Below are 11,240 nucleotides of genomic sequence, written 5' to 3' on the forward strand. Positions count from 1 at the left end.
TTTAGTTTCCTCATCTGTAAAATGGGGAGAAATTCAGCTCATTGTGTTTTGGGGCCTGAAATCATGTACTGCCCAGTACACAGTAGGTGCTTAATAAACAGGAGTCCTTTCCTGTTTCCTTCAAAGGCCCTGGCTGAGGATATTTGCCCCTGAGCCCAGTGGAGATTGTGATGGGCTGGGGATGGTGGCATGTTCTTGGGCAGCCCTGGCATCACTCAATCCCATAAGACACCAGTGCCCTGAGTGATACCTGGATGGAGATGGGGGCACATTGCCTTGCAAGGGGTCTCTATGCCAGGCCTGCTGGACCTGAGTCTGTATGTGTCAGGCTGGGTGCACAGGTGGCTGACTCAGCTGCTTCTGGGGAGGGGACTGGCTTTTGCCTCCTCCCGCCCCTCTCCCCAACTCTTTTTTTTCTTTTTTAATTAATTTATTTTTATTTTTGGTTGCGTTGGGTCTTTGCTGCTGTGTGCAGGCTTTTCTCTAGTTGCGGCGAGCGGGGGCTACTCTTCGTTGCGGTGCGCGGGCGTATCGTTGGGTGGCTTCTCTTGTTGCAGAGCACGGGCTCTAGGAGCACGGGCTTCAGTTGTTGTGGCACTAGGGCTCAGTAGTTGTGGCTCTTGGGCTCTAGAGTACAGGCTCAGTAGTTGTGGCGCACGGGCTTAGTTGCTCCGCAGCATGTGGGATCATCCCGGACCAGGGCTCGAACCCGCGTCCCCTGCATTGGCAGGCGGATTCTTAACCACTGCACCACCAGGGAAGCCCTCCCCAACTCTTTAACAGAGAGGAGACATAGTGGGGTGTCCAGAGAGGCCTCTCCTCCAGGACATCATAAACAGCAGGTCAAGAGCCAAGGTTATAGCTCCCATCCCTGCCTCCGGTAGAGAGAGAGTTTTCCCCACAGGTCCTGTCACTCCTTGGTCCTCCTCCAACATATTACGGAGCAGGGGTTGAAAAGGCTGCCTTTTGGAAGGAGTGGTCACAGGTCCCGCAGGCTGGAAAAAGTGGGTTTGGCCTCCTGCCCCCCCTCCCCCCAAGCCCCCACCCCCACCCGTGGACAGGCTAGGAAAGATGGAATCTCCGCCCTGATCCTAGGGGTCATTCCAGGAACCTAGATCCAAATGCTTCACTTCCTCCGAAGGCTAGACCTGCTGTTGGGGGGCTGTGGGGTGAAGATGGGGTTCCGGCTAGGCACCCTATCCAGAGGTACCCTGAGTCCGAGTGTGGGAGCTCCCCCCTCCCCCGGCTCCTTGGAGGTGGAGACATCACGCACTGTCTGGGTGTAAGCTCAGCGATCTGGCATGGGGTGGAGGGAGGAAGGAAGAAGAGCCCTCCCCCCTCCGGCTCCCCCTCCCTTTCCAGGCCTGGATATAAGCCCCGCAGGGAAAGCCCCGAGCTGAGGAGGCCAAAGCCCGACCTGCAGCAGCCCAGCCCTTGGGACTCCTCTCGCCTTCCATCTCCTGATCATCTCTGCCTCTGGAGCTGTCGCTGTGAGTGGCCTGGGACCCAGGAACCGTCTGGTGCTGGGGATCCCAGGTTATCTGGTGGGGAAACTGAGGCTAGGATGGGGGAAACTGGGACTGAGTGGCGGGAAGCTGGATTGGAAGGGGGCCAGCCGACGTGGGAAGGAGAGGCGGGGGAGCCCCCATTGCCAACATAGCCTTCTTCCTCCATCTACCCTTCTGGGTAACACGGGTGGAGGCAGGCAGGGCTTATGCCCCTCTGACAGATGAGGAAACTGAGGCCAGAGACGGTGCAGTGCCTGAGAACACACAGCGAGAAGGTGGCTGACCCTTGGTCGGGTACCAGCCCCAGACAGGCCGCTGGAGCGTGGGCCCCACGGCAGCCTCAGCCTCCTGCCTCAGGGGTAGAGGCTCGGGCTGACTCCAGTGCCCCTTCTCCAGATGGTGACGGTGCGCAGGCCGTGGCCCGCCATGGCCACAGTGCTGCTGGCCCTGCTCTTCTGCCTGGGGACGCTGGTCGACGCCTACCCCCCCAAACCCGAGGCTCCCGGCGCACTCGCCTCGCCGGAGGAGCTGAAGCGCTACTACCTCTCTCTGCGCCACTACCTCAACCTGGTCACTCGGCAGCGGTGAGCTCGTGCGCGGGGTGGGCGGGCCGGGGTCGCCACTAGGGGCGCGGCCGGGCCTGACCCCGCCCATCACTGGCCCCGCCCCGCAGGTACGGGAAACGTGACATCTCGGAAGCTCTACTCTCCAAACTGCTCTTCCCCGATCCCGAGGACCGACCCGTCAAGTCGCGGTAAAAGCGCTCCGCCACACGCCCTGTCTCCTGGAGCGTGGCCTGGTCCTACTGCCACCCTGGCACCGCCACCTAGTACTTTCCCCAAGTCTCGCCTCCCCAGATCCGACGCCGGGCTCCGTGTGATTCCTTTCCTTTCCCTCCTACAGGCCAGAAGGCGCCTACCTGTGGTGAAGACCCCCAAGGCCTCCTGAGAGATATGCTAATACACCGACCTCATTTGCATGTTTGCTCCTGACCCCGGAACCTGGATTCCTCTCCCGCTTGCTGCGTCTGGGGAGGGTTTGGGGTGGGGTCCTCATTCCATTTCTCGGTACCCCCGCCCCTTGGTCCCTAAATAAAGAGCAAATTTCACTGAAATGGAAAGCGTGGGTTTCTATTTCCTTTCCCTTCTCCTTCGTGGAGGTGGCATCCAGGTGAGAGTGGAGGGTGGAGAAGAGAGAGCTGGGAGGATAGAAGATGGCATGTGAGTCAAAAGGCGCCCCAGGCCAGGGCTGGGGTGGGGTTGTGGGGGGGGGCTCTCTCTGATCCGAGCTTAGAGAAAACGCTGCCACTCGGCGCGGGGAGTGGATAGCATCCAGACTAGGGTCCTCTGGAACTCTCTAGTCCGGTGGGGTGGGGACAGGTTGGAAGTTCTTCAAAAGGGGTAGAGAGGAGCAGCAAGAATTGTTGCTGAAGGGTGAAAAGTGTGGAAAGGAGCATGCTAGGCAGCCCAGGAGAGCAGGTGGAGACAGAGTTGCCCCCATCCCCCAAAGATGAAGGTGGTTGGGAGCGTGGGCTTGACACCAACACCCCGGTTACCCCGAGGAGGTGTATTACTAACCCCCGGGCTGTAGTGACAGCGGGTGGAGATGGGACCCGAGATGGGGCTGTGGAGGGAGAGTTATCTGGGGGCTGAGATGGGTGTGTGTGCTGGGGGAAGGGGTCATTTCTAACACGTCCGTTCCCTGGGCAGGAGGGGCAATGGGAGTGTGGAGGCTGTCCTTTCTCTCAGCAGCCGCCCTCCCCTTTCTGAATTTACACCCAGCAGATAAGTCACTAACCGTGCCCTCCTTGTGACAAGGCCATGACAAGGATACCCTCATTAGGTGGCTCTGGGAGGAGACCCTCAAGCTGGCTCTGCCACAGTTGCAGAAGAGGCCCCTGCTCAGACACAACCTGCCTTGGATTCCCTGGGGCTCTAACACCTACCCTCCCCTGCGCTGCCTCCGGCCTCCCTGAAGGTAGGGCAGAAGGGTGAGATGAAAGCAGGTCCAGGGCCTGATCAGGTCACAGGCTGTGTGGACTCTAATGCTCTAAGCCCTTGCCCAGGCCACTCCCCCTGCCTGTAGATCCCTTTCCCTCTCTTCAGTCTGGAGATCAGCTTCAGGGTAGTGGCTACCTCATCCCAGAAGGCTTTCTTGATTGCTTGGGGGGTGGAGTTAGTTCATTTCTCTGGTTTCCTCTCCCTACAGGATTGCCATTATCTGAGACCCACTTCCCATCACAATTCCCCCTGTCTTCTCTCCTCTACTCTATCCCCTCCCCCTCCCACCCCGCGCCCCAGGAGAGGTGGGATGGGAGCACGCAATGGCTGCCACAGCTTTGGTTCATTTTGTGGTTGGAGAAGTGGGAGGATGTGAATCTGTGTTGGTGTCCATGGTCCCCTGTCTGTTGGTCTGCTTGGGAGAGCCGTGGTCAGTTTGAGGCTAATAGAAGAGAACCCTGGTATAAATTATATGACCACAGACAATTTTTGCCCAGTTTGACGTGTCTGGTTCAACATCAGTGACATGGGTTCGCCTCACATCCACTGGGGGGAGTGTTGAGAGGTGGTTAATCCACTGCTGATCAGACTCAACCAATGTTGGAGCTGGAGGGAACCTTAGATGTAACATTAATGACGACAATATAAATAGCTACTTTTTTTTTTTTTAAAGTGCTGACTGGGAATTCCTTGGTGGTCCAGTGGTTAGGACTCGATGCTTTCACTGCAGGGGCCCAGGTTCGATCCCTGGTCATGGAACTAAGATCCCACAAGCTGCGCAGGGTGGCCAAAAAAAAAAAAAAGCACTTACTTACGTGCTAGACACTGAGCTATTTGTTTTACATACATTATATTGCTAGGGTATTGATCTGGCTTTTAAGATAGAGACAGAATTAAAAATGGCTTAAACAAGAAAGAAGTTTATTTTTCTCCTACATAAAATAAGAGTGGCATCTCGGGAGTTGGCAGCTCTGCTCCATGGGGGCATCCAACATCCCAGGTTTCTATTCTGAGGCTTCCCCACGCCCTCATCTACACGACTGAAGATGGCCCACCATCACCACATCCATGTTCTAGCCACTGGGAACGGGGGGAAGGAGAAAGAGGAGGTGCGCTCGTTACTATGCTGTGTAACAAGTTATCCTATAACTTAGTGGCTTAAAGAACCTCTGTATTTCACTCATGATTTCGTGTGTCAGGATTGGGAAGGGCTTGACTAGGCAGTTGTCCCTTGGAGCCTCTCATGCAGTGGCTGTCAGAGGTTGGCTGGGTCTGGCAGGTGCTGCTGGCTGTCGATCCCAGCCCAGCACCTACGTGTGGCCTCTCCAGCATGATGTCTTGGGGTAGTTGGACTTACACGGTAGCTGGTTTTCCCCAGAATGAATGCTCCAAGAGAACCAGAAGGCGGCTACATTGCTGTATTAGTTTGCTAGGGCTGCTGTAACAAAGTACCACAAACTGGGTGGTTTAACAATGGTTCTGGAGGCCAGAAGTCTGAAATCAAGGTGTTTGGCAGGGTTGGTTCCTTCTGAGGGCTGTGAGGGAAGGATCTGTTCCAGGCCTCTCTCTTTGGTTTCTAGATGGGTGTCTTCACTCTGTGTCTCTTCACATCATTTTCCCTCTATGCGTGTCCGCTTCTGTGTCCAAATTTCCCTTTTTATAATAACAATAGTCATGTTGGATTAGGGGCCTGCCCTACTCCAGTATGACCTCATCTTAATTAATTACATCTGCAATGACGTTATTTCCAAATAAGGTCACATTCTGAGGTAGTGGGAGTTAGGATTTCAACATATGAATTGGAAGGGGGGTAGCAGAACACAATTTAACTCGTAACAATTGCCTTTTATGACCTGGCCTCAGAAGTCACATAGCATTTTCCACTATACTCTACTGGTCCAAGCGGTCACAGTTTCACCTGCATTCAAAAAGAGGGGACTTAGACCTCATCGTAGAACTACATGTGGGATAGGAAGTATTTTTGTGGTCACTGTTAGTATCATTTGCCACAGGGGGCTACATCCACTTGTCAAAACAGAATGGCACAAGTCACTCAAATTCTCATCTCATTGCTTAAAACTTAGTCATATGGCCCTACCTCACTGCAAGAACAGCCCAGGAGATGTCTTCAGCTGAATGGCCATGTGCCCGCTTCAAACTCTTTTATGATGGAAGGAGGAGAGAGTGGATTTTGGGGCAACTAGCCTAATCTGCTACAAACACCATCTCCTTTGAACATCAACTAGAAATCATTTGGTCTTATCTCTTTATTGAGCAGATGGAAATTTCGAGGCCCAGAGAAGGGGAAAAACTTACAGGAGGCCATAGAGTTGGGGACAGAGGTAAGAGAGCCCACCCTATGCCTGTTCTGATTCCATTAACTGTTAAATCTAAATGCTTCTGCCAGAAATGCAAGACTCCCGATACACACCCTTTCTCCTCTGGTGGCATCTCCCGCAATTCCTTGATGTGCGCCCCTGAACCGCTCAGTCCTGCTGCCACCTCCCTGCTTCTGTGAAATAGCATCTCCTCACCCCTCACCATTCCTCACGTCCACCTCAAGCCTCATTTCCTTCGGAACCTTCCTGGTCTGCCCTGAGTATATCTGTAGCCCGAATCTGAGCTCTCACACCAGGAGTTCTTCAAGGTCAGGGACCCCACGGTTGGTGTAATAGCCTCAGGGACAAAAGATCTGGATGTGGAAAAAAAAAAAAAGATCTGGATTTGAGTCCCATCTCTGCCATTCATTGGCTGTGTGACTGGCCTAGTCATTTCATTTCACTGCATTTATTTCTTCACTGCATTTTATTTCACTGCATTTATTTCTTCACTGGTTAAACTGGTAAAACAGGGATACTTACACCTTAAATAATAATAATGGTTCGCTGCTTTAAGGCTTAGAGAGATGATGTAAGTTGTTAAAGGTCACACAGCTAATGAATGGCAGAACTGGTGAGTAGGAGAGCTGAATCTACAGGTCAGCTTGGCATAGCCTGGCACATGTTTATGAGTATCCCCTTTCTTTTCCTTTCTTCTCCTACTCACTCCTAACCCATCTCAAAACTGCTATGGCATTGCTCCCTTCCACCCCAAAGGAAAAACTCCCCTCCTTCCACAGCCAGCCCCTACGTTTTTCTTTCCTCCCCATTCATCCATCCCTCTCCCCCAACACGTTATTATATGGATTGGTTTAGCCTTTCTCTTAGCAAGAAAGAAGCCTTCCTCTTCAGGACAAATTTGAGCTGACAATGATAGGATTTGCTTTTGCAGGCACTGTGGGCAGGGAGAGCTATTGAGCACTCGTGAGCCTGCAGGGAACCCTGGAGGCAGATGGAGTCCCCAGGGTGGAGGGAGGTGCGGACAGAGCCCGGGTTCCAAATTAGTGACCTGAGCCCTTAGTTGGGCCCGAGTTGGTCCTGAGGGGGTGGGACAGGGGCCCAAGGTGTGTGTGAGAATCCTCAGCTCAAGGGTTTCCCCAGGGAATGGGGGACCCCTTGGGTTCCTGGTATCTGGGGGTGGCCACTGCTTAGTTTTCGCCACCTCTCCTGCTGCCATCCAGTGTGGGAATAAGACATTGGCCTAAGAGTTGGCTCAGGTTGCTTTGGAGGAACTCTTGTTGGGGGGGGGGGCGGTATGGAGGATGCAATGCTGGTCCAATTCCTGCTCTTGCAGTCCCACATGTGGGGACCCCCGTGCCCCTTGCTACTGTCCACTCACCTTCACCTTGTGACCCCAGGTGTTTCTGGGGTCTTCCTTTCCTCGTCTCATTGAGCCCTTACGCCATCCCCAACACTGCCCAATGGCCATCGTCCCCGTCCCAGAGGCATGGGGTTTGGCAGGGGGAGAGAGACCACTTCTGCCTTCACTTACTCTGTCTGCAGGTAAGTGCTTGGTGCTTCTCTAAGCAGGGCTCCATGGCAAGCCCTGGGAATATACGAAGGTGAGTGAGAAGCATCGCCAGTCTGGACACAGCCATACGGTTTAGAAAGCACATCCACTACCCCTTCCTCCTCAGTTGTCACAACATCCCTGAGAGGACCCAGAAGAGGAATCACTTGTTTGCAAAGGAGAAAAACGAAAGCTGTAGGTTCAGCTGACATTGTAGAGTAACTGTCATTTCTTAGGCACTGACAAAGCTATGACAAAGCTATGTCCCCTCTGTGACAGGACAAAACTATAGATGGCCCCAGCACTTGAGTCAATCCCCAGGTCTACCATCTGTCTGCAGGGGCTGGGAGCTGACCGGGGTGGTGGCCAGAACCCGTCCCACAGCACTACAGTCCTGTGGGAGACCAGACCTGTTGAACTAGGGTTGGAGCCTGGAGCCCTCTGGTGGCAGCCTGCAGCCTCTGCTGGCTTCACCAGAGGCCCTCCTGGGACCAGCCATTAATTCACCCTTGTTTTACCAAGTGGGATCCCGAGGCCCAGAGAAGGGCCAGGGCTAGCGGAGACAGAACGACCTCCATATTTGCTTTGCAGAATGTAAGTTGTTGTTGGGTGAAGCATTATTGTTCTTCTTGTTGCCAGAAATCAGAATTGAGAGGAACAAGGCAGAACACTGGTGTTTCCTGAGGCTTCCTTAATCCTCATTATCTTGAGGAAAAGCAAAGCTCAGATCTCTGCAGCATCACCTCCAGTCCTCACCGCCCACCCCCGGCCCCCGCAACAAATCCTCTCCTGACACACTCTTTTGGTGTCCTGATCTGGGACAGCAGAACCTCAGGGGTGAGAAGTCCTTTGCTCCCTACTCAGGCTTCACTGAGTTATTCAGACAGTCACTTATGCTCCTTGGCCTGAGCTGGGGAGGGGCTGGGGGCTGGGGAAAGGACACTGAACAGGGGAGGCTCAGAGCCTCCTGGGGGCAGGGTGGGGGGGGGGACTGCTGGTGCTGGTGGGGTTGGGAATCTAAGCCAGAACTTGAGTCCTGGACAGCTGTGTGATCTTGGGCTAGTGTCTTCGCCTCTGTGAGCCTCACGTTTCTCAGCCAAAACGCAGGAAATTATAGCAATATTTTAACAGCCCTACTTAGAAGAGTCCAGATTTTGGAGTTAGACTTTGTTTCAAACCCTGTATCTCACACTGACTAGTTATGTGGCCTGAGGCTAGTTACTTAATGTCTCTGAGACTTAGTTTCTGAATCTGTAAAATGGGTTGTTGAAGGAACTCATTGAGGTGACTGAGCTGGGAACACTTTGGAAAATTCAAGGCTTTCCAAATGATGCTGGTTTTTATCACTTCCCTGGAATGCGGGTGCTGGGAAACGGCTACCAGATATTGGCACCCCCTCCCCCTCCCCCGGGGCACATCAGTTCTCACTCTGCATCCTATACACCAGCCAGGGAGAGGGTTTCTCCCTGCCTGGGTCCCCACTCCTTTCCACATTCCCTGGTTACCTGAAGCATCTCCCCCGTTCCCATCTTGTTCTAATCACAAGCTGGAAGGGAAGTCCTGAGTCTCCAGCCTTCATCCTTGGAGTCTCTGAGCCACAGCCTCAATCTTCTGCCCTGAGGGAATCTGTTTGAGGATTTGGGTTAATCCTTGGGAGGCAGGTGGGGCTGTTCCCACGCCTGTAATCAGAACCTTCCAGTTATCCTGATGTCCCAGAACCCCGTCCTTCTTGAACTAAGCCCGCTCGGTGCCCAAAGGCAGAGGGGGGCCTACAGGAGACTGATCGTGGTCCATAACTTTTACCCGTTATGCTGCTAGTGTGGCACCCATAACACTTCCCTGTTCCCCTCCTGTACCTGGCCCTAGCGCTGGCGCTGTGGGCACCCGGGAGACGGTGGGAGGAGGGGGTGAGGGCTGGGGAGTGAGAGAGGCTGAGAGGAGGCGGGGACTCTGGGGGGGCTGAGGACTATAAAAGGGCCATGGCCAAGGGCAGGGGGATCTATCCGGCCTGAGGCAGGCACCTGCTTGGTCCAGCGCCCGCTCCCTCAGGATTCAGGGTAAGTGGGCTCAGCCTGCCCTGAGCTCCGGGGGTCAGGGGGCTCGGAGGGGCTCGGGCTGGGATGTGGGGAAGGAGCCGGTGCCTTGCAGGGCTGGGGGCCTCCGGAGGCCTGAGGTCCTACGTGGGTCCGGCTCGACATCTGGACAAATCCAGCACCCTGGAAGAGAAGCCTGCTGCTGACTAGAAGGCTGCAAATGTGTCGGGGGCAGGGGATGGTGGCTGTGAACACAAATCCACGCGTGTGGCCGGCCTCTTGCTCACAGCGACGGGGGCTGTGGTGTCCTCTCCAGGACCCACATCAGCACGTCTACCCCTGGCGGGGAGGCTGGGGAGGGTGGGAGGGCAGCACACCAACAGGCAATGGATTCCTGCCCTTTGGTTCACAAGTTCATTCTGTGTGCCCCTAACCTGCAGGGGAGCGGGCGTGCCCCTACTTCCCAGCAGCCCCTCCCCTCCAACTCCCACCCCGCACCTGCCTCTTCAGAGCCATCAGGCCCTGGATGTCATGAGTCCTGTGTCTCCTGCCCCACGGCTCCACCTTCTCTGCTACACTTTTCTGCTTTGCCCGGGCCCTGGCTAAGCTCCGCCTGCTGCGCTGCTCTTGAGAGGGGCTGTCGTGCTCTGCAGGGCAGGATCTAGGAGGAGGGGTGGTCAGGTCCGAGTAGCCCTTTGCTCTTCGTCCCAGGCTTGGAGACATGGGTGACGGGCTAGGGGGCTGGGCAGGTGGGCTGCGTGCTGTCTCTATATCCCTGCTCCTTGCTCCTCAGATGGCCGCCGCTCGCCGCTGCCTCTTCCTGCTGCTCCTGTCCACGGGCGTGGCTCTGTTGCTGCAGCCACCACTGGGTACCCGGGGGGCCCCGCTGGAGCCAGTGTACCCGGGGGACAATGCCACGCCGGAGCAGATGGCCCAGTACGCAGCTGAGCTCCGCAGATACATCAACATGTTGACCAGGCCCAGGTGTGTGCGAGAGAGGGCGAGAGACCCCAGCCCTAGATCCTTTCATGCTCTTGGGAAAGCAGAGCATCTCTACTGATCTGGCTTGGGCCCATGTGCCCCGGGCGGGATGGTGCCCAGGGGTAGGCATGAGGCAGGTGAGCTGGCACCTCGGCACAGCGCTGGCCCCAGCTACCTCTCCCTTCCCAGGTATGGGAAAAGAGACCAAGAAGGCGCGCTGGACTTCTCGGAGTGTGGCTCCCCCAACGCAGCTGCCCCCAGGTGGGCTTGGTTCCCTGCCCTGTGTGTCCAGATGCCTGGGGCGGAAACGGGGGTGTGTGTCGGGGAGGGGAGAACAGGGGCCTAGAGCTGGCCTGAGGTCTGCCGAGGGCACGAGGACTACCCACTCATGCTACCATGTTCTGCCCTCTCCTTACAGGCAGCTCAGCCCAATGGACTCGTAAAGCCACCTCCTGCACCTCTGACTCCAGGGCAGTGCCGGCCCAGCTCTCCCTTCCGCACCCTTGGCTCTGGCCGCAGCTTGCTCCCTGCTCCCACGCAGGCTAAATAAAGCACATCAAAGTCATAGCCTCATTCTCTCTGTGTCTCTGTGGACCCCAGGTCGGGGCAGGAGCAGGCCAAATGCACAGGAAGAAAGGGGGAGGCCAGGGGGAGGAGAAGGGAAACAAGGGTGTTATGAGTGATCCGGAACATCTGTAGGGTCATCAGAGCCATCCAGCTCATCCTTTCCACTTCACAGAGGGGCAAATTGTGGCCCAGGAGGAGGCAGGGACTCCCCCAAGTTCATTCAGCAAGTCAGTGAAGCTTGAATCGTCCCATTTCAGCATCTC

General features: G+C 55.5%; 2 protein-coding genes across 2 annotated transcripts; both read left to right on the plus strand.

The window, feature by feature from the left end:
* Positions 1–1,411: 1,411 nt before the first annotated feature.
* PYY (peptide YY) lies at positions 1,412–2,436 on the plus strand. Its single transcript, XM_061175898.1, has 4 exons — positions 1,412–1,490; positions 1,905–2,092; positions 2,182–2,262; positions 2,412–2,436. Exons 2-4 carry the CDS (start codon positions 1,905–1,907, stop codon positions 2,434–2,436), a joined length of 294 nt encoding a protein of 97 aa, XP_061031881.1. The 5' UTR covers positions 1,412–1,490.
* Positions 2,437–10,222: 7,786 nt separating this feature from the next.
* PPY (pancreatic polypeptide) lies at positions 10,223–10,860 on the plus strand. Its single transcript, XM_061175897.1, has 3 exons — positions 10,223–10,413; positions 10,600–10,671; positions 10,829–10,860. The coding sequence occupies exons 1-3, from the start codon at positions 10,223–10,225 to the stop codon at positions 10,851–10,853; spliced, it is 288 nt and encodes a 95-aa protein (XP_061031880.1). The 3' UTR covers positions 10,854–10,860.
* The last annotated feature ends 380 nt before the right edge of the window (positions 10,861–11,240 follow it).

The sequence above is a fragment of the Eubalaena glacialis genome, chromosome 19, assembly GCF_028564815.1.
Source record: "Eubalaena glacialis isolate mEubGla1 chromosome 19, mEubGla1.1.hap2.+ XY, whole genome shotgun sequence".
NCBI lineage: Eukaryota > Metazoa > Chordata > Mammalia > Artiodactyla > Balaenidae > Eubalaena > Eubalaena glacialis.

Bases quoted from the DNA above. Each gene is read 5' to 3' on its own strand.
- PYY (XM_061175898.1), top strand. From the start codon at position 1,905: ATGGTGACGGTGCGCAGGCCGTGGCCCGCCATGGCCACAGTGCTGCTG. The intron at 2,093-2,181 runs GTGAGCTCGTGC...CCCGCCCCGCAG, and splicing joins AACCTGGTCACTCGGCAGCG to GTACGGGAAACGTGACATCT. The intron at 2,263-2,411 runs GTAAAAGCGCTC...TCCCTCCTACAG, and splicing joins GACCGACCCGTCAAGTCGCG to GCCAGAAGGCGCCTACCTGT.
- PPY (XM_061175897.1), top strand. From the start codon at position 10,223: ATGGCCGCCGCTCGCCGCTGCCTCTTCCTGCTGCTCCTGTCCACGGGC. The intron at 10,414-10,599 runs GTGTGTGCGAGA...CTCCCTTCCCAG, and splicing joins AACATGTTGACCAGGCCCAG to GTATGGGAAAAGAGACCAAG. The intron at 10,672-10,828 runs GTGGGCTTGGTT...CTCTCCTTACAG, and splicing joins CCCAACGCAGCTGCCCCCAG to GCAGCTCAGCCCAATGGACT.